The 23,590-nt window shown below is 40.5% G+C and overlaps 1 protein-coding gene across 1 annotated transcript in view; it reads left to right on the top strand.

Annotated features, from left to right (window-relative positions):
• LOC122794953 (N-acetyltransferase ESCO2-like) overlaps window positions 1–15,317 on the top strand; it is a 96,538-nt gene extending 81,221 nt beyond the window's left edge. The window contains exon 5 of the mRNA XM_044063547.1: window positions 15,195–15,317. Within this exon, the coding sequence (XP_043919482.1) occupies window positions 15,195–15,317 (123 nt within the window). The remainder of the gene's footprint in view (window positions 1–15,194) is intronic.
• Window positions 15,318–23,590: the final 8,273 nt, after the last annotated feature.

Here is a 23,590-nt window from a genome sequence, read left to right on the forward strand (position 1 = left end):
CTTTATGTTCTCCTGGTTTCATCCTTTTGGATCTTTGGACAATTTTTTTTCTTTATTTTTTTGGCTTTGTCGTTGACCTCTTCCCCTTTTTACCCCTTTTTCTTTTAGACGGGTTATAGGTAATTTTGCACAAAGGTTATTTTGCAACTTTTATATTTGTACGTCATCATGTAATTTAGCATATGCATTATTACCTACCGGTTGCAATTGTTGGTACATTGTTTTTGAGAGAGCAGTTTTAACCAGCTTTTGCAGTAGTCCTCGAATACAGGGAATACAACAGCATCCACATGTCACAAGAATAGCTGCAGCAGTCTTATCAGGATGACAAAGGAATGTTTTGTATGGTTACAATACAAATTAATGGGAAGACTTACACTTTAATGTATATTGGATACCTGGAATTGGTATTAATACAGTGAAACATCTTGATAAGATCATATCATTCTCTATAGGAGATATTATTTTAGCTGGTGACTTTAATTGTATACTACATGAAAGTGATACTACCACTATAGGAAAGAATTACATCTAATGCAAAACATTTAAATGATTTTGCTAATTCTTATCATTTGAATGATATTAATAATCAGATAGATTCAAAATCATTACCATACACCTTTTTTTCTAACAGATACAAAACTTATTCAAAAATAGATAGGGTCTTTATTTCTAACCAGATGGTACCAGATTTAATTAATTCCAAAATCATTTCATGTCCTATATCTGATCATAATTCAATTGTTTTTGAATTCATGATAAAAAATACTCATAATGTTCAGATCAAAAGGATACCAGCATACTTAACTCAACTAAAAGACTATAAAGAATATATACTTTCAGAAGTACAACATTTTCTAGACATAAATAATACTCCTGAAGTCTCCATTGTCTATGTTTGGGATGCCTTAAAATCATATCTATATGGACAAAGTATAAGATGGTATAATAATAAAAGGAAATCTTGGGATAAGGAATTGTTAGATATTCAAAGTAAATTAGACTCTTATAAACATAATAATAAAGAAAATATTATGGATAGGAAAGTCATTGAAGAAATAAACAAACTAAATGAGAAATACAAAGAAATTTTAACTCAAAGTTAAAATAACTCTAGAGAAATACAAGTTTTTGTCTTACTCAATAAGCCCCAAATACTTACATAGACTTAAAATAAAACAAAAAGGTTGAATAAACAAAACCATATCAAAGAAAGCTTTTCTCTAAGGGAAAAAGAATGTTTCTAGTCTACCAGAAATACTAGATGAATTTAGAAATCACTTTCACAATATTAACAATAATAACATTAACATGGAACCTAAAGATAAAATAAAGGAGTTTATAACCACAAACATGAATAAAAAGCTTAATAAACAACAGATTAAACTATTGGACAAAAGTATTTCATATACAGAGGTTATTACACATAAATAAGCTTAAATCGAAGTACCGGGTAATGATGGTGTTATACCAGAGATATATAAAATCCTTTCTAAAAGTACATATTCATTAATACATAAGGTTTTTATTTTGGCCCAAACTGAGTTAATAACCCCCCCCCATCTTGGCAATATACATTTATTTCACCAATTTTAAAACCTAATAAAGATCTAACTAGATGTACTTCATATCGGCCCATCTCATTACTTAATGTTGATTATAAAATGTTTGAGTATTTTTGCTGATAGATTGAAGACAATCATTCCCAGCATTATAGATATAGATCAGACAGGCTTCATTGTAAATAGAAATACTTTTGATAATATAAGAAGAACTTTAACATCAATTGATTTTGCAAATAGGAAAAAGAAAGATTTAACACTTATTAGTCTTGATATAAGTTCAGCATTTGATTCAGTAAGTTGGGACTATCTGTTTACCTTACTGAAGTGCACAAACTTCTCAGATGCATTTGTAAATCTAATTGAGCATTTATACAAAGGAACGTTGGCTTATATTAAGGTAGGAACATATGTTTCACAAAAAATACCCATTCTTAAAGGTACAAAACAAGGATGTCCACTTTCTCCACTATTATTCACTTTAGTAATGGAGCCTTGGGCTAATTTGATCAGAAACAGTACTGACATAGAGGGTTTTGAAATAGATGAAAATACAACATCCGAAATTCAAGTTTTTGCAGATGTTCTAATTATATCAGCAGGATCTAATTCTTCTATGCAGTTTCTATTTGATAAAATGATGAATTTTAAAAGTATTTCTGGTTTAATATTCAATGAAGAAAAAACTAAAATACTACCTATATATACACGAAAAAATATTCTGATTGGTGATTTTACTAAATATGTACCCAATTCAGGTCAGTTAACTTATTTAGGTATAATACTATCTAAAGATATTAAATTTATTATATATAATAATTATAATACCTGTTTTCTTAATATACAAAATCTTTTTATTACCTGGAATAATATGTTTTTTACTATGGAGGAGAGACTTACAATTATTAAAATGATAATATTCCCCAAGATTTTATACTTAATACAATCAATAATACTTCCACCTACAAAAATAATTATCAAGAAACTGAATACACTAATGTTAAATTTCCTATGGGCACCTAATAGACCTAGGATTGCATTAAAGAAACATACTAATAGCTAGTCTCAAGGGGGTATTTCTTTTCCAGACTAATTTATATACTATCTCTTCTATTGTAAAAGTTATTACTTTATTAATAGATCAGTCATATGTCAAAATGGAAAGATTATTGGGAGATAATTAGTATGCACTTCATGAAAATCTCCTTAACACATAAAAATATGATTGTAAATAACTCCATGTTATGGTTACTAAAGGAATTTTGTACTTCACCTATTACACCTAAACGTATGGTTTGTTACCCATTAAATATTATTATTAGCTATCGTAACTTTATATTCATGCACCCTAAGTATAGGGAATGGAATTTTATTATATTCCTATAATGTATACTCAGGGTATGCTTTTGTCATCTACTTCTGAAGGAACTCATTTAGCTATAGATAATGATCTAAAGTACTGGTATCAGTTGATATCTGATAATAAAGTTAAAAATCTAGATTTCTTAAAACAAGAATTTGATCTAAGAGAAACTTGCTGGTTAGAGGTTCAGACCTTTAGACAACATCTCATTGATAGAATAGATCTAATGTCTATAACAGTTAAAGAATCTATTCCAACACTGATTGATTACTTGATATTAAATTTACAACATAAAGTTTCTGATAAAGGTAAACTTTCATACATACATAAAATTATCAGACAAGAAACTTTTTACAGTGTAGATACATACTGGAATTATTTCACTTCTATTAATGGGGACCCACCAAATCAACAAGATAAACAATATATATTGGAATCTGCCTATAGAACTACGTCTTCATTGTCTGGAGACTTTATACATGGAAATTTTTACATAGATCTTTTTATACACCTTTGATGATGAATAAAATAAATAATAAAGATAATCTATGTAAGAGATGTAATGTAGAAATTAATGCTGACTGGGCTCATATGTTTTATGACTGTATAAAATTGAAAGAATACTGGAAGTCAGTTAATGAATTTTTGCAGGCTCTTTTTACAGATAATTTCATTATTTCTAAATCTCATATTATTCAACACACCTGTACCTCAAAGTGTTAAAAAGGTTAAGCTTCCCTTGTTATGTTCTGTTCTAGCAGTGGCTAGGAAAATAATAACCAGAAATTGGATTTCAGATACACCTCATTCGTTCAATGAATTTAAAAATGTTATGAATATAGTGTGCCATATGGAAATAAACACAATTAGGTCAAGAACAATTAGGAAAACATCTTATTATATTGTATGGGATAATTTACAAAATTTGTTAAAAAAAATCCTAATTTCAATAGCATGGTATTTTAGTTTAATTAATTGATCTGATTGTAGTGGATGTCTTTGTAAATACTTTAGTTGTTTTGTTGAATGTTATAATTATATCTATTTTTAATTACTTGTATAAAATTGTTATGATATTTCTCTTGTATGTTAAAACAATAAACCTGTTTTGAAAAAAAAAAAAAAAAATAGCTGCAGCAACCCCTATGGATATTAGCAGGTTACCAATAAGGTGACTCCACTTTTCGAACCATGCCTGTAGGAAATCAGTAAAGTGATTATTTACACCTGAGTTTTTTGCCAGTATTTTGGACAGCATGTCAAGTCCTTGCAGAGCTAGAGTGATGCTACCGTCTGGTGCTGTGTTGTTTGGGATATAAGTGCAGCAGAAAGTCCCGAACATTTTGTATACCCCCCCTTCCTTTGCCAGTAACATGTCCAGAGCGAGGCGATTTTGCCAAGCCACTAGAGAGTTTGCCTCCAGCTGTTCGGCAACACCTTTTAGAGCATCTTTTGTGTAATTCACAAATCGCTGTTGGTTGTAATATATGTAATTGATCCAGTCCACATTTTTGTTAGGTTGCACCCATATGAAGATGGAGGCAAAACCTGCAGCTATGTTTGTGGCCTTATATTCATCGGGGACCCCCCTCGGGACCCCAGTGCTATCAATATAAACACCCTTGTCGAAAGCCTGTCTTGGAGCTTGTCGGTTTTTTTTTTTTTTTTTTTTTTTGCTCTGCTGGTTTGCTTTGAGGGCTATAGTGGGAAGTTAACTGTTTTCCTGCCTATGAGATTAAGTATCCTAGATACTTAACCTGTGGTTTTCACAGTTGCAATTTTGACTTATTTACTTTATGACCTTTTTCTGCTAAAAACTTTAGTGCCACCGTATCCTTTTGGCATGCTTTTATTGTAGGAGAAGCCAATAGGATATTATTTACATATAGTAGAATTTGGCTGCCTTTCTTGGGTGTGAACTGAGATAAACTGGCTTCCATTTATTGGGCAAATATTGTTTGGCTTTTACAATATCTTTGGGGTAACCTGGTATAAGTATACCGTTTACCTTGATAGGTAAATGCAAACCAGAACCTGCTGTTTTTGTGCAGGGGTATGGAGAAAAAGGCGTTACTGTCTATGACAGTGTAGTATTTGTTTTTAGGTTTTAAGTTATTTAATAAGGTGTGAGGGTCCGGCACTACAGGCGCCCTTGGAACTACCGCTGCGTTGACCGCTTGTAGATCCTGCACCATTTGCCACGTTCCGTCAGGCTTTTTGACAGGAAACAAGGGCGTATTGCACGGAGAGTCGGGACATTTTACTTCAATTCCTGATTGTCTTAAAGAATTTATCACTGGTGCTATGCCTTTTTTTGCCTGCTTGCTAAGCGGATATTGGTGTTTGCGAGGTCTAAATCTTGATTTTGGTGTTATATGTACCTTCCCTGCTGTTTTCATTAAGCCCACATTCCCCTTAGTGACCATAGACCTTGTGGAATATTTTTTTAAGATTTGTTCTTCCTCCTGAGTTAGGAGTAAGTTTTAGCTGGGGGGAGAGTTGCACTTTCTCAGGTGGACCGTTGGCCTAGCTTGTGTCACCCAGTTTAGTCTCTGGATTTGCTTTTTTGACATTTTGTTCCAATCAGTAACTTTTTTTTTCAAGTCTTCCCACCTAGTGCCCTCTGCCCTGGTAATTGAGACATGTGGCTCATAGTGGGATCGAAATAGTTTTATCTCCTTAGTCAGGGTGCAAGTCGCCACTGCATTGCCCTGCGTGTCCCAGAAGAGATTGTTTAGCACTATTTTAGTCACCTTATGTTTTAAGAATTGTTTTTTAAATTTTTTATCAGGTCCTGCCATTTTTTGTTGTACATGGTACAGTGTAATTGCCTTGCCTCCTGGGGTGGTTGAGCCCCATATTTACTCAGGACTAGGTTAATCAAGTCTTTGGTTATGCTTCCCGGTCCCGTGTTCTTCAGATTTTGACTATACCAATAATGTAATTTTTTTGTCCCCTGGACCATCATTTTTTGGGTGACAACCATCCTCTTGGCTTCGATTCCCTGTGATGTGGGCATTCCTGCTATACCAAATATATGCATTAAGTCTGTTAAAGGTAATAACGATTCTTTATTTTACTTGTACAAGGAGACACCAATACTCATTTGCAGTAGAAAATGTCTAATACTGTTTTTGCTCTTGCTTTTATAGTGAGTTAACAAGGTCAACTGTCAACTTTGTGATGCATAGCTAAGCAGCTTTATTTTTGTTAAGCTTTAGCAAACAAACTTTAGTCATATTTTACTCACATATCTAACAGGTGTCAGACCTAAACGGTTTTGCAAACATGACCTATAACAAGTGTCAGGCACAAGATGGCTTCGCTTCCATCGGGTTTCATATTTACTGCTTTGCTAAGCTGCTTTTAATCTAGGTCAAACCTCAAAAGTTCATTAACACAGTTTGTTTTTTTTGTAGGTGAATGCCTTGAGCTTTTGCATGTCCTTTACACAAGCAAACTTGCATATTCATATGTCATGCAAAATAAAAGCTGTTATTTAAGCAAAACATCACAGAGGTCCATATGGGTATGAATGTCGTAGGGTACAAAATTGTGTGGGACATGCAGAAACATGCAAAGAGGGTTATCAAAACTCTCCAGGCATAAGATATATGTAGGCAAGAAGCTAGTCCTGAGTGGAATCCTTCTTTATCTAAGATTGATTCCTAGGTACAAAGACAAGGTAATTGACCAGCAGTTTAACTTGTCTGTGCCATTCCTGGGGAATCCAACATGTTGAATATCTTGTGCCTTGCTGTCACAGTTCAACTTACTTCACAAAAGATGGCCTGCATCTCTTAATATCCTATTAACATGCTGCAGTATTCTTCACTTGAGGGATATTCCCATCAGTAGGCACCCAACATTGAGTGGTATACAAAACTTTTTTTTAACACCGTAGGGTAAATGTTATGTCTGAAGATTGCAATCTTATGTAGGCCATAAAATGGATATACGCACATACCCTCCCCAGAACTCATTTGTCGGCAGTCAGAATGGCAACATTGACCATCATTTTCGCATATTCAAGAGTTTTTCGTCTACTCAGATAAGTCCCCTGTTGGGGAATATTTGTTTTCTTTACTACTCTTGTTATTCAGGAAGGTCAAGTGCCAATGTGGAAGATAAATTCCAGATAGAGAGCCATACCCAGTATCTTATTTGTCTAGGCCCCAGTCACTACCATAGGTCATACAGTATTTGCCAATCATTTGTCTCAAAGACCCTTAGAAGTAGGCTTTCCTCCTTATCTCTATATTTGGAAAACCAATTGCTTAAACTCCTGACCAGGCGCATGGTGGGTACCTTGCGGTCCAATGCCAAGCCCCTGAAGCACAAGGCCAAGAAACCTTGGCCTACGCCTTCCGCTGCACCTCTGTTTTCCGATTACTCTCCCGAGGGCTCATTGATCAGGAGGCATGTCGAATTCATGGTATGGAGTCCTAGGCTGAACCCTCTTCTGAGGTCTCCTTTACTTTGGTCATAAGCACTTTGCTAGAGGTTGAACAGACTTCAGATTTGGATGTCAAGGGGAAACCAAGATTTGAATCCGTTGAGGATCCTATTGTGTTGGCTCCGTTGCATCCAAAGTTCCAGAGTTTGAAATCTCTGAACATAGGCCTTCGTCCGGTCCTCCTACACTTCAAAATATAGTGTCCCCAGCAACAAAAAAACAGAAGACCAAGCACATCTCCTCAGCTAAAGAAGTCCCTACAGAATGGTTGGCCGCCTTCATGGCTCTTTACCATCTTTCACTAGGGCCTACTCTTTCAACAGCCACTACAACTTTTCAGAAAAGAACTAGGGATCTAGATTCTTTTGAGTATACTTCTTTTGAGGAAGAAGATTCTCTGGATTACTCAATTTCAATCCCTTGTTCTCTGGAATATGTCTCACCTGAAGTGTCAGTGTGTGTGCAGAATCCCCATGGAAGAAATTTCCTTTGGAGAAATAATTCTAAAAATGGGGTAACACTTCAAATGGGATACCTCTCAAAATTTCGATGTACAGAAAAGGGTATTGCCAACTCCTGCAAATGGATCTACAGAGTTCCTCTACAGTGCCACCAGTACATCCAGCATTTTTGGATGCATTTAGCAATGCATACTATACCCCAGATTCACAGGCCCCTGCCCCCAAAAAGCCTGATCATTTTTATAAAGTCCCTATGGACTGCAAATTCCTGTTCAGTTGCGTGGCTGCTGACCATGCACTCATCTCTGTTGCTACTAGCAAACATTCCAGAATGCTCTCCTCTACTTCTCTTCTACCTTTGGACAAGGAGAGTAGAATTGTGGAATGGCTAGGAAAAAAAAGCCTACACTTCTGCCACTTTGGCCTTCAGGGTCATCAACTACCGGAAACACATGACAGAATACTCGTTAGAGCTTTTGTCTTTGGCAACTTCTGCAATTTCTGACCTCCCTGAATTGGAGGGGAAAACCTTGGCTCTGTCTCTTAGGAGCCTCTTCCCAAGTGGCTAAACATTTCATAAAATACAGCTATGATGCTGCTGATGCCTGCGTTAAGGCAGCAGCAACAGGGTCTCTGCTCAGAAGATTTTCCTGGCTTAGGTTTCAGCCACTACAGGATGATTTCAAAGCCCAAATTAATGGATGCCCATCTGGATAATATATCACGGATTGATCCGGGTGCTGCTCTTCAAGTCCTTACAAGTGAAGTCAATGGAACTTGGAGTTAAAACACTTGCTAGTATCCCTGATGTCTGTGTTCCATAGGAACTTTCACTCCAAGTGTGTCTTTGTACACACTCGCTTCAATCACCATTCCAGTAAAAATGCTACAGGGAGGAAGGAGACCTCAGAGGACTAGAGCCCCTCAGGCTCCTCAGTCCTCTCATCAACAAAATCAGACCTTTCTAGACTGAGCAGGGAGTCTGACTACCCTGAAACCGTCCCTTCCCCACACCCACTTCTGCTTGTTTAAAAGCGCTCAGGATATAGGAAGGCATTACCCAAGACAACTGGGTCCTTTCCATAATCAAAAAGGATACGTTAGGATTTGGAAATCTGCTCCCACCTTTCAAGGTGAACCCTCAACCCCCCCCCCTCCATCCCTGAGAACAATTTCATCTCTTCCCAGAAATCCTTTTGGAGTTGTCTACAGGACTTCATTCAGAAGTCCATTGGGCCACCTGAAGGAAAGGATTTTGCTCAGGGATATTCCTGGTGCCCAGAAAAGATGGTTCCTCGAGACTGATTCTGGACGTCTCACCTCAATATCTTCCTTAAAGGGTCTCCTCATTCAGAATGCTTACTCTTCAAACCCTTTCCCTTTGCTTCTCCGACAGGGTTTTGTGGCATCACTAGATATAAAATATGCTTATTTCCATATCCCTATTCATCCCAGCTACAGGACATTATTGTGTTATTCTGTGGTTTCCTGGCATTTTCAGTTCTCTGCATTGCCTTTTAGCCTCTCTTCAGCCCCAAGAGTCTTAACAAAATGTCTGGCACCAGTGATCGCTCATTGCAGGCTTCTAGGTATAAAGATTTTCCGATTCCTGGATGACCTACTCTTACAGACCCCAAGCGTTTGGATACTTCAACAGAACCTACAAACTACAATCTCCCATCTCCCTTCTGGAAAAGCTGGGGTTAACAATAAAGTTCAAGAAATCTACCCTCACCCCAACCCAGGACCACATCTTCCTGGGTTGCTAAATTCATACCAACATAGTAAGGGCACCTTCTCAAAAAGCAGAGGATCTACAAGCCTACTTCCTGTCCTTTCTCTCTCTAGGCCACGTCACTGCCAGGGAGTTTCTCAGGGTACTAGGATTTATGAACTCAACCATTCCCATGGTACCCCTTGGCAAGACTCCACGAAAATCCAGTGGGTCCTCAGATCTGTCTGGACTCCACACTCCTATCTTCTAAATTACCCCATTTTGCTTATCCCATGCTTGAAGAAAGAACTTAGGATCCACAACTGGCCACAGTATAAAAAAAAAAAAAAAGTTTAATGAAACTCTAATGCCTTGGCCAGGAGTAATACATAACACAAAAACTTGAATGGCTTTATATAACTCATTCAATAAATCAATTATTCAATTACATAATTGCTTCAAATTAATAATTCCTTGATGAAGGAACTTATCTGGTGGTCCCAACGGGTAAAGCTAAATCCAGGACTGCCTCTTCACCCTCTAGATCCAGTCCAAGAACTTTACACACATGCCTCAGATGTGGACTGGGACGCAGCCCTGGGAAAGTTGGGAAGGAAGGTGGGTCCCACACTTAGAAAAGGGAGCACCTCAACATAAGGGAAATGTCAGCACTGCTCCTTGTCCTTCAGACCTTTTGCCCCCTTCTTTGCCTAGGCCCACTAAAACTGTTCATTGACAATATGAATATACGGTGGTATGTGAAACAAGCAGGGGAGAACCAGGTCCTACCTACTTTGCTGGCTGGCTGGCTCTCCAAGTATGGGTATTCCTGGACAAATACAACATGACTATCCAGGTGTTGTACATCCCATCTGACAGGGATTTTGTGGCAAACTCTGGACTCAATCCCACGAATGGATGCTTCACAGAGATGTGTTCCTGGACATAGTCCACCAATGGGATACTTCACACATAGATCTATTTGCCTTGCGTCTGAACAGACAACTCCCAAGGTTTTGGACCAGACTTACAAGTCCTTTGACTTGGAAAATGGATGCCCTCTCCTTCTCATGGAAGGGGATGTTTTATTATGCATTCCCTCCCCTTCCTCTAATACTAGAAGTCCTGCTTAAGTTCAGGGAGGACCAACTGAAAATTTTGCTGATGACTCCCTTTTGGCCAAGATGGCACTGGTTCCTCTTCTCCTTCATTTAGCCAAGGGCCATCACCACAAGTTACCCCACAGAGTTGGCCTACTCGTACAGAGCAAAAGGATCCCTTATTCACCCACATCTTCCCACACTGCAGCTGACACTGTGGGTGATGGGACTCTAATTCCTTCAGACACTTTTCTCTGAGGACGTGCTCAGGGTTTTGCAAGAGCCAGAAAACCCAACACTAGAACTTTTTATGTTTCCAAGTGCAAAAGATTTTCACTATGTTGTTCTAAGGACCAAGACCCCTTGACTTTGGAAAGTCTAATGGTTTTATCCTACTTGTGTTAATTGCTCTTAGCTGGCCTTTCTTATTCTTCAAAGCCCACGTCAGCCATCTCTGCTCGTCTACCCTTAGCTCCCCCTCCTGCTTCCAGGTTTGAAGTAAAACAGTTTCTTAAAGATGTCATTCACAACAGACCTCCCAGGAAACCCATTCCTCTTCCTTGGGACCTCAGTTTTGTTCTAGAGAAGTTGACATTGTCCCCCCTTTGAACCCCGCTGCTTCAGCCTCCCCGAAGCATTTTTCATGGAAAATGGTCCTGCTGTTGGCCCTAACTTTAGCTAGAATGATGTTAGAACTCCAAACTTAGACTTTTCCCCCTTTTTCCATAAAGACAGGGTCTCCCTTACGACTAACCCATCTTTTATGCTCAAGGTGGTTAATGAACTCTGTAATCTTTTCAGCTACCCACCTTCTTCCTCTCTGCACAAAATCAGTGAGAGGATCCTTCATTCCCTAGATATTCAAAGACAGCTGAGGTTCCACCTTCACAAGACTGTCTTTTTGGAAATCTGACCAGCTTTGCATTAACTTCCTCCCCTGGTTGCTAGGTCTACTTGCTTCTAAGCAGACCATCTCCTCCTGGATATCCGAATTCATCTCCTTTTGCTACACCCGTCATGGAAGGACTCTTCCCTCCCCTGTCAATGCCCATTCTACTAGAGCCATGGCTTCAACGGCATTCTTCAAAAGACTAGATAACAGGGCCATCCTTGAAGCAGCCACCTTGTTTACTGTTCATACATTTACAAAATGTTGCAAATTGGATACTTTGTCCAGGTCCAGGACTGGGTTTGCCAAAGCCATTTTGCATGGCTTTGAGCTCCTTTGCTCCTTCCACCTCCCTTTCTTGTTGAGCTTTGGCACTCTCCTTCAAGTGAAGAATACTGCAGCAAGTGAACTGAAGGACATAGAAAAGTTGTGGAAAATCTTACCATAACCATAGATGTCCTTCTCTTCAATGCTGCAGTATTCTGTCCTTCCCCACTGGTCTCTTGTCTTTCCTGGATGCACACGTACCACTCGGTCCTTAGTCTGACTTTCCTCCTGAGGCATTCAGTTCTGAGGATGGTAAATGCACGTCTATTATGACCTACGTACGACTGCAGCCTATGCCAGACGTACCACTTTACCCTAAGGTGGTAAAAAAACCTTTGTATACTGGCCGATGTTTGGTGCCTATTGGCAGGGATATCCCTCAAGTGAAGTAGACTGTAGCAGTGAAGAGGAGGGACATCTGTGGTTATGATAAGATTTTACACAACTTTTCTTTCCAAGGCTTCCACATATTAGCTTAAGCCTTTGCTGCCTTCATTGTGACTTTGTCTAAAGAAGTCCAACTAATGGTACTTTCCACAATAACGAATTTGTCAAACCAACACTAGATTATATAAAAGTAACTCTGCTCAAAGCTAGAAGTTCCAACAACAAATTACCTGATCTGAGGCTCTTCTGAATTTGGAACACATCCATATTTGTATAATTACTGAGATGTGGTTTAAACGTAAAGAAAGCACACCTCCATATCTGGTATCAGATGATGGCTGTTCCATTCATCCTTAACTGATGGGTCTTTGGATCATACATCAGTCATTCTACAGCTGTTTGGATCCAAGGGTCAGTCTCCTCCCTTTACCCATATCTCCCCCTTGCTGAATTACCTCTGGTCTTGTTTTCCGCTTGAAGCTATGGACACTGATCTCCTGGCTCAACGGTTTGGAAAGGATTTGTCATTACGAAGTGTCAGATAAGTGATTTTATTTGACAGCTTTTCAGTGTATGCTTTTGTCTTTATCTTTTCCTACCCTTACTGCCTTCCCTACCAGGGATTGATGGGCAAAGAGCGAAGAATAAGGAATCTTAAGTGAAAGACCTGTTCTAGTGGTTTTTTTTAGTCAAATTTAGAACAGAAGTCACTGTTAAAGACTTAATTAGTAGGGCTTATAAAATATTGCATAATAGCTATCAGAATCAATCAGAGGGGAATTTAGACCAGCTGCTCGTATACAAAGATTTGGCATCCACACTGGCCCAATAATATTTAATATTTTAGACCAGATCAGTAAGAGACTGGAAAAGCAATTTACAATAGAAAAATAGGTTTAGGCTCATAGGTTTATACTAGGCTATCTGCCCTAAGGCATTTATAAGCCTAGCCCAAAGTTTTGTGGCTTACGCCACCCCTTATGTTAAAAAATACTGTGCCCATTAGTTTGTTGTGCCTCTGTCCAGCAGTGACACAGAGATGATTCCCGGGGTAAACCTACAATCTCCCATCCACCGGTCAAGATTTCTCTTGAACAGAGCCAGTGAGGTGCTCTGCCTCACATGGACCGGGATTTTATTCCACAGCATAGGGAGTCTCTGGGTGACAAATCTATCCCTCCAGCATGTCCTATTTATATCCATGCTAAGGTTTAAGTCGCTTGCTCTAGTGGATCTGGTAGATTTGGATTTTTTTGAGGTGGAGCATGTCCATTAATTCCGCGTTGGACATGGCCTTGTATGTCAGGCACAGGTCACCTCTGAGCAGGCGGTATGCGACTGAATAGAGCTGGAGTTTCTTCAGTCTGGCAGCATATGACAGATTTTGGAGTCCCTTTATCCTTTTGGTGAGGAACTTTTGGGGTCTCTCCAATTGCTGCAGGAGTCTGGTGAGATACATCCCGAATGGGGCATTGTACTTTATCATTGGGGCATTGTACTTTATCATTGGTCTGATAAGTGAAGAGTACAGGGGAACAATGACCTCACTTGATCTGGATGTGAATCCCTTCATGATCAGGTGGGCAATGTAGAAGGTCTTTCTAACCACTTTAGCAATGTGAGTGTCAAAAGAAAGGCCACTGTCAACCTGGGTCCCCCAGGTCCCTGATAACCTCTTCTGTGCTTAATGGATTGCCACCTATATGGTAGCTTGGGGTTACCTTGTTTTTCCCGAAGGGTATGACTATACATTTTTTGGCATTTAACTTCAGGCCATGGCTCTGGCACCAGCTATCAGTTTCCGTGAGACCCCTCTGAAGAATATCGGTGTCCGATGTACTTTCCACTATTGCGCCCAGTTTGCAGTCATCTGCAAACTGTCAGCCATAGTCCTCCTATGTTTGCCTGTACTTCTGAGAAGTAGATGCCAAACAGGGGGCCAAGGACTGAGCCCTGTGGGACACCACTTGTGACCGGCCTGGAGTCTGACATGGCGCCAGCAACTCTAACCCTGTGGGTTCTGTCCTTTAGCCAGTTTGCAACCCATCTTGTGACATATGGGTTTACATTTAAGCTGGTAAGTTTCTCTATAATACCAGAGTGGGGTATTGTCGAAAGCTTTTGCAAGGTCAAGGTAGGCTGTATGGACTGCCTTTCCTTCATCAATGGCCTTGGTGACTGTTTCGAAGAAGTCGACCAAGTTCAAAAGGCATGATCTGCCCTTGACAAAGCCAAACTGGGTGGGGTCCAATGTCTGCAAGTCCCCTATGTCTTTGTTTATGAGTTCCATTATGAGCCTCTCCATAGCTTTGCAGACCAGGCTTGTTAAGCTTATTGGGCGGTAATTACCAGGGTCCGTAGAGGCACCGCCTTTGTGGATGACATATGCGTGGCTCCCAAGTATCAACAAAGTCCAGAAGGTTTAGGTTATTTGCTTGGATGTGTTTGCATAGTTAGTTTTATACTCCAAGCAGACTTCTGAGAATTTTTTTCTTGGATAGCAAATGTCTGAGGTGTGGTAGGAAGGAAAGAGGTAACTGGGAATGCTTTGGGAATGTATTGAGTTGGTAGATTTAAAAAAATTCCTTAGAGTACTCTGTCAGAAATGTTGGGTGAACAAGTGGCTGTAACTAAGGCTGTTATTTTTGATCTAGGCCATGACATCTAAATTGCCTAGACATAGTAAGGCCTTAAGCTTAATTCTATAGGCTGCCAAAAAAATAAATTGCTCGTACTAAGTCTAAACCAATCGTATTTGAAATATTGAATATTATAAATGAGATAAAAAGACTGTAAGAAGGATCATTAGAAAAGGGAAGGAGCAAATTACATAGAAATAAATGGAAATTGTTGGAGCAATATGTGCAAAATAATTTTCAGGAGGATGAATTCAGCAGTTTATTTATTATTTGTTTATTTGACATTTGTTGATCAGGAATGTCTGAATGTGCCAGAGTCTTTTTTTCAGCTGCGGTCTGGGGAGAAAAGCTCCTCAAAAGTAAGCACAAAGTTTACAAAGAAACAATTTATGAGTATATTACCAGAAAATATAGTGTGAAATACACTTGGTAAACAAAAAAAAAATGCTGCTAATTGACAATGTATAGTTAAATTACTTACAGGATAAATTAATTTATATACAGTGAGGGAAGAGAAGGTAGAGATAAGCAACTCCTAATGTAATTTTGGACTGATGATAATTACAAAAAAGATAAGTAATGTATGTAAATGGAAAAAAGTTTTTTTCTGTTAATGTATGTTTACCTATGTCTTAAGTGATACAGATATTTAAAAATTAAACTAGCATTGTTTCTGTCTCTGTCTCTCTGAGTTTAGGATTTTTCACTGCCAACTTTGAAAGCTTAGATTTTTTGATTTTGTGATACAACCACAATCCTTCATTTTAACAGTTGTTTTTTTTTTTCCCCTCTGGTGTTAGCTAGGTGTTAGGGATTTTTGCCCGTCTGTGAATTTGGTAGTGTTAATGACTGTTGCCATGCTTCAGACAAGGTGCACAGTTTTAAGAAATGCATTTCTTCTGAGCATAAAATCCCGCCTCAAGATGTACAGTCTGCGTGTACTGCCTGGGAGCTGCACACCTTGTTGAGGTGTCAGAGCATTATCTGACGGGCTATCTAAATTTGCCTTGAAGGGGCTTCTCCCTGCCTCTGCGTTGGAAGATGGCCCCTCTCAATCTGCCTTCTTCTCCATGCATTAAGAAAGCTTCAGAAAAAGGCGAAGGGGAGAAGACTGAGGAGAAGGAAAAGGAAAGCCTAGGAAGAAAGAAGCTAGGAAGCACTCTTTTGATCCAACAGGTTTGGCTGGAAAAGTGGTCCAGGCCATTGGATCCATCATCTAAGTATGAGTCCATCAGAATTAGGTCTTCAACACCTTGCTTTCCCAAAAACAGTTTCTGTCCAGAACCTGTTAGTCATAGGCTACGATCTTCCTTTCAGTAGAGATCCTTTCAAAGGGTTTCTAGGCCTCCTTTTATGGCCTCGTCTTTGAAATTGGTGAGGTGCTCCAGGAGTGTGTCGAAAGCAGTCATGGAAAAGTTGATGAGGAATTTTGAAGACCCAGATGCAGTTGGAGGTCCTCCTGGTGCTGAAACTATCCTTTCTTCTATGGTTGTGGTTCCTTCTCTGATCCAAACTTCATATTCGATAACCTTGGAACGAAATGGATGCTGACAGTTGTCTTTCTGTTCTGAAAGATTGAGTTTCTCTGATTCTATTGATTGAGTACCTGGATCTCGATGGTTCTCTGAGCTGGGGTGTTTGTGCTGGGGGTTAAGGTGGACTGTGTTCTCCCTCTTGGAGATTTGACCAAAAAACATTCGGCTCAGCTCTGTTTGCTTTGGATCCGAGCTGGATGGCTTCTAGGAGTTTGCCCTTATTGGCTTCCTTGGAACATACAGAAGTTACTTCAAGATTACCTTTGATGTCAGCACGTGAGGCCTTCAAGAGAGTCCTCTCAGTCTAGAGAGCAGATACCTTTTTACTTGGAATTGTCCTTGCTTGCCTTACTTTCTTTTGTTCGTCTGTACTCTCTTCCTGCCACATCAGGGCAGCCAGCCCCTCGAAGTCTTGAAACAGTCCAGGTTGTGGGCTTCCCATCTGTTTTGGAGTATACCCTGGAGCACCTTGCTGAAGAAATGCACTGTAAGTATGCTTGCTTGCAAAAGGAAGCATGTGGACTCACCTCAGGATTCAAGATATTAATGTCCTTCAGGGGAAGGCATCCCCCCTATCCCCTCAAGAGGACATCTCTGAGATACTAGAGTTAAGGCAGAAGGGGGTTGTTTCACCAACATACTCTCCTAGGCGAATTCAGTATTCCTTGAGGTTTTTGCGGCTGGCGGCCCATCTACTTCTTGATGGTCCCTGTTGCCTGTTGCTGACTAACTGGTCAAGCTGGATTCTGCATGGGCTTTGAGGGAACAGATGTTAGAACCAATCCCCCAATTTAATTAGCTTTTCCAAAAGATACTGCCTTCTGGAGTAATGGTCTTGTGGTGGATTGTATGGTGTTATCAGCAGTCACCAAGAAAGAGCTTGCTGATGAAAGCTCCACTGTCTGCCCCTGTAACAGGGCGTCCAGGGTGTTGAACAGAAAAGCAGTTGTAAGATGTTCTTCGTCTTCCCTTGCTGCAGTCCTGACTATTGGGTATAGTCCGCGTCCCAGTCGGCCCCCGATACCAGAGTGATAGGCTGGCGTCGGTCATCTTTAGCCTGCTGGCGGCGTCGCGTCGGGTACTATGACCGACATGACCATGACTCAGTTCAGTCTTGGTCCGTTGCATGGTCGCGTAGAAGCAATTTTGCGAAAGCAGGTTTGCGTTCTGAATTTTTCGAACCGGAGTTTCAGACCGAAACAGAGTTGGTTCCCAAGTTCAAGATGTTGACATTACAGCAACGATCTCAAGGAAGCTTACCTTCATGTGCCTATAAGGCTAAGTTTGCAGAAAGTCCAGCATCTGGAATATGTCATAGCAGTGCTAAGATGCCTAGGGTATCTCTGTGACGAAATAAAGTCCAGTCTAAGTACCCTCAAGACACATGTGCTTTCTGTGTGAGAATACAGCAGCCCAGATGGCCTTTTTTTAACCCCGAACAAAAAAAAGAGTTACTTCATTTACCATCAACTATCTCATCAGTCCGTGCTGACTGCAAGGACAGTCCTTCAAGCATTAAGGGGTTCATGGCATCTGTATTTCTGCTTGCCAATGCCCAAAAACCGCATGCAAGGATGGTGCAAAAAAATGTCAAAAACACAGCACTGCCAACAGCACTGCCAAGATTTCATTCATTCATATTACCTTGCCTTCAAAAGGAAATCTTGTGGTGGGGGCCCAGGAATGTCAGGACTCAAGGGACTCTCTGAGACCCCCCAGCCAGGCGTCAGATTTTAACGACAGATGCCTCGGACACTGCTTGGGGAGCCATCTAAAGTGGAAGTGGATACAAGACAGTGGCCTGCAGACTACAGCATCTACATATCAACATGAAGGAGATGTTAGCAGTCCAGTTTGCATTGATGGCTTTCAAGGTTTACTCTTCCAGGGCAGGTGTTGATTCATTCAGACAGACAACTGTCATGTGGTGACTGACTCTTCAGGCAAGGTTTTCTGCCAGGAGCACAGAACTCCCTAGCAGAGATGTATTAAAAAATCAATCCCCCCCCCCCACGGTGATCTTCATGTATTTCAGTATTTCAAAATTACATAGATCTGTTCGCTTTCTCCTAAACCAACCAGCAGCCAAAGTATTTAAAAAGGGGGGGTTTCACACAGCTTGGAAAGTGGATGCTCTGTCTTCAGTTGGAAAAACCTTCATGTCTATGCCCTTCCACCTCTGCCTCTTCTTCCAAAGGTATTCAGAAGGTCAGACAAAGACAGGCCAAAGGGATGATTTTGATAGCCAGATTGGCCTCGCAACACTTCTACCCACTTCTAGAGCCTAGTCCAGAAGCTTCCATTCCCTTTCCTTTGTCTCTCTCTCATCTGTTCTCTCATCTGCACATCTCAATCTCATCATCTCACAACTTCAATCTCTTCTCACTACATCAATAGCTATGTGTTCAACAAGTTTTAAATGTACTGAATTATTGGACAAAGGTTTGTCTTTCTCTTCCATAGATTCATGCTGCAGCAATTTTTCAGCTCACTATGATTGACCCACCCTCCTTGGGATCTCAATTTTGTGTTGGAAAAACTTACTCTACAACCTTTTGAGCTGCCTGCTACTGCTGAATTGAAATATTATTTGGAAGACTGCTTTTCTGTTGGCTTAGCTTCTGCAGAAGAGTAGGGTGTCTGAGTTGCCCTTTGCAGGCCCAGTAGCTTTTGATTTTTTTTAAGGGACAGGGTTTCACAGCAGTTACTTGTTTCTTTTGCTTTAGTTTCTGAGGCAAGCCTGTGTCAAAACAAACTATTTCTAGGATTGGCTTTTGCATTTGCATTGTTATAAGGATATTCTGGAAGCAGCTACTTGGAGTCAGTGCATATTTCTCTAGGCATTATCACCTGCCTATATATATAGACTAGCTGGTTTTTTGTTTGCAGCAGTTTACAAGGCATGTTTATGGTAGGTACAAAACTGTACTTTTCTGCTACTGTCACACCGAGGATGATTAATTACTTGGCCTCTATGACATGCTTTCAGAGGAACATGAAGGAATTTTGGAGTCCTTATCTGTGGAAGCCCAAAGAAGTTGGTGGATATGCAGCTGGTTGCCCTCCAGTCCCTGTAGAAAGTGGCAATGTGCCTTATCTTCAGTGTGTCTAATTGCATATTGAGAGTGATAGACACTGATTATAGCTGTGCATCAGTAACCCTGGATGCACTTCTGTGACTTCACAGAACACTTGAACATTCTTCATTAATGCTCCCCTCCTAGTCCATTCTCTTTGGACCTAAGGTAAACGAAAACGAGACACTGTCTAGAAGTGAACTGGATATGAAGACCTCGTCTGCTGTTAAAATACACTCTTCTATCCCTTGAACATTCTCTAGAAACCAAAAATGGGGCAAGAAGTTGTGGTTCCAGAAAACTCAAGCCTTCACTCTCAACCTTTCTAGCAATAAGCCATCCCAGAAGTAGAATGGGGGAATAACCACAATGAATTTCACTCCTGTGGCACAGGTGGCATGTAAGATTGAGGGGTTTTGGGGTCCCTTCTCCAACAGACCCTTTCAGTATGTCTGAAGGGTTGCCCACCCGCTGCATTATGGAAGCAGCTGGGATTGCTTGTCTCTGCACCCCCTTAACCTGAATAGCCATAATCTGAGATTCGTGGGTGCAGAGAATCGTAATCTGAGACTATCTAGTCCCCTTCCTGTTTCATCTCCCCAATTTAAAAAGACTTCCCCAATGTCCCACCCCTACAAAGGAAGGATGCAGCACAAGAAATAAAACTGCTAGACAAGTGATTTATTCAGGAGGTCCCATCAGACCAACAGAGATTCAGAGTCTGAGGATTCTTTGTAGTGCCAAAAAAGAATGGGGACCTCAGTCACCTAAATCAGTATGTAAAACAGACAAAATTCTGGATGGTCATGGGTCAGTCTGTCCTACCACTGTTAAAGAAGGATGATTGGATCGACTTTCAGGATCCGTACCATCAGGATCTGTACCATCACATCAAGCTAGACAGGCACTCCAGGAGGTTTCGCTAATTTTTGCTTGGGGGTCAGTCAGATTAATAGATCGAAGATCTGCTATTTGTTCTCACCCCCCCCCCCCCCCAGGTGTTCATCAAGTGCATGGTGGTGGTCTTAGTTCAGCTCTGACTGCAGGGGTTCCAGGCATTCTCATATCTGGATGACTGGCTCGGACCCCCCCCCCCCATCTCAGAATCCCAATCAACATGGCGAAGTCAAAACTACAGCCTGTCCAAACAGTTTGTTGGGGTCCATCTGGATACCATTTTGCAAATAGCCAAATTGTCAGAATCGAGGATTCTCACCTTTTGATAACATGCATTGTGAGGGCCCTTTCCCATAAGAACCCTACCGTCCAGATGGATATTATATCTACTATGGTCGATGGCAGCCTCTTTCATTTTAGTGCCTCAGGTCAGGTTTTCCATGAGTCTTACACTGCACCTCGGTTTAGTGGTTGATACAGTTCCAACTGATGCACTTTCCTGTTTGCCTCACTAACATTTACAGAAGTCATGTTCAGTGGTAGTTTGATTCCTTCCTGGTTGCACAAAGTCGTCAATTTGTTCTACCACCTCCCCAAGCCACAGTGATCTCTGACACTTCCCAGCTGGGGTGAGCATTTCATGGGAAAGACTGTCAAAGGCATGTAGTTGTTCAGAGAGGCCAGTCTACACATCAACGTCCTGGAAATGAGAGCAGTCCTCCTGGTGTTGCAGGCTTTTCAGGACTCTGTCTACAGAAGTGTGATCTCTATCCAAACCTACATCAGCAAACAAGGGGGAACGCACTTACCCTTTGTGTTAAGAGGAGTTGAGGGTTTGGCAGTGGATAATGTCTTCCATCACTTTCTGGTAACAATTCAAATCTCTGGAAAATCCAGTGTGCTGGCATGCAAAGCAGGTTAATTCTTCACGAGTGGTCCCTCAGTCAGAGTGGTGAATCAAATAACTAGGTCGCAGCAAGGTTGACTGATTTGCCACATCCTCCAGCACCAAATGCAGTCATTACTTTGCCTTGATCTTCTGGAAGGATGGGTCTCTGGTAGGTTGCTTTTGTTCACAATTGGCCCGTGGGTCTCCTGTAAGCATAACCTCCTACTCTGTTACCAAAGTTCCTACAGAAAGTAATGTGTAGAAAGGCAGGAGTCTGTCATCCTCATTTCCCCCTTTTCGCCTCAGCAACTTTGGTTCCCTCATTTTTGGCCTCATCTGATATGCCCACCATAGGTACTGGATCCCATTCCAGACTTTCTTTCTTATCCATCTGGAATGCCTCATCCGGGTATAGCAGCCCTTAAGTTGACTGCATAGTTTCTCCAGTTTCACTGCTAGCCAGGCAGTCCAGGCCTTTGTCAAAAGCTGTATATGTCCTAACACCTTCACACAGACCTCCTGCTATAAAAGTATATACAAGTAAATGGAAAAGATTTTCTATCTGGGCAATTGGCAGGGACATGGACCCTTTTCTGCCCCTCACCATACCATTTTAATGTTTCTGGCTCATTTTTTTCACAATGTGGCTAATTATTCCATTGTTAAAGTTGTGATGGCTGCCATTTCAAATTTCCGTATAGTAGAAAAACAGGCTATTGCCTCCCGTGAAATTATCCAGTCTTGTCTTAAGATGCACCTTTCTCCTTTTGTTCTCCCTTAAGAGATCCTGTTCCACATTATCATTCTCTTTCATGTATTGACAAGACCACCTTTTGAATTTGTGGTTATGGTTGAATTGAAACCTCTGTCTTGGAAGTCTCACTTTCCCCGCATCGGTTACTTCTGCTCAAAGAGTATCAGAACGCCGACCTTTTCCTGTAAACATCCGTATTTGTTACTCCACAAAGACAAGGTTTCACTTGGAAAGAAGTGGCTAGGTCTAAGATGGTTTCTTCCACATTTTTCTAACAAAGGGGAATACATGCTACTCCTGCTTTGACAAATCAGATTCTACTTGCACATCCTAAATCTGTTAGACTGACCAGTTTTTTGTATCCTTCTCAGTCAGGTTGCGAAAAGGAGTTTCAAAAGTGATTCAAGATGGTTATCTGGCATCTCTCATGTATATGAGGAGGAAGGTTTGACATTCCCTGATAATCCCAAGGCATATTCTACTAGGGCAATTACTACTTCTACAGCATATTTTTTATGGGTGCCTATTGATGACAATGTGTGCAGCAGCTACTTGGTCCAATATCTATAGTTTTATATCCCATTACGAGTTAGACTTGCAGTCTAGGTCTGGGGTATCCCTTGGTTCAGCCATCCTCCAGAATATCCTTTCATGAGACCACCCATGGTTTAAAGTAGCTGGGGACTTTGTCCCATCAGTTGAGGATGGAAGGAAGAGAACAATCAATATGAAAGTTATGTACCTTCTGTCTTCAGCTTTCCATCCCTGTGTCCACATACCAGGATTTCTTTGTCTCCATTAGGTTTGATTTGATTTGATCACAGTAGTATCACTGGAGTCTTGTTATAGCCATGGTCCATATTCCAGATATAAATAAATATACAAATAATTCAAACTGAGGGGGGGTTATGGGTAAGGGGATAAGCTTTAGCTTTGGATCCATACGTCTGTACAGTGATTGATGTTTGATCCGATCAGATCTGAAGACCCATCAGTTAAGGAGGACAGAAAATGACAACCTTGGTCTATCATTATGGTAAGTACATAACTTTTTTTTATCCAATGTTTATTTTCTTCCGATTCAACCATGGATTTGTCCAGTCCAACCTCGACGCCAGCTCTGCAGCTTCTCAGTTCAGGGCTTTGTCTCCTCCCCTACCCATAATTCCCTCTGCACCACCATCAGTCACCCAAGCTGCAAATCAAAGTATCTGTCTCACAAAGGTTGTTTAGCTAGATTAACAATTTACAAATTATATATTTTTTCTTTCTCTGGATTTAACTAATTTCCCTATGCATTTCTTCTGTTGACATTTTATTGCCATTAAATATCGGAGCAGTCTCTCTCTCTCTCAGCTTTCTCTTCTATGCTGAATGAATATAACTAAAATGTAATATGCCAGACTTTAATTTTTATAGCAGAGAATGACCCAGTCTTCTGCAGTTTTTCTCTCTGTCTCTCTCTCACACACACTCTCACACACACTCTCACACACACTCTCACACACACACACACACACACACACACACACACACACAG

The sequence above is a fragment of the Protopterus annectens genome, chromosome 2.part1, assembly GCF_019279795.1.
Source record: "Protopterus annectens isolate FY-2018-M chromosome 2.part1, PAN1.0, whole genome shotgun sequence".
NCBI lineage: Eukaryota > Metazoa > Chordata > Ceratodontiformes > Protopteridae > Protopterus > Protopterus annectens.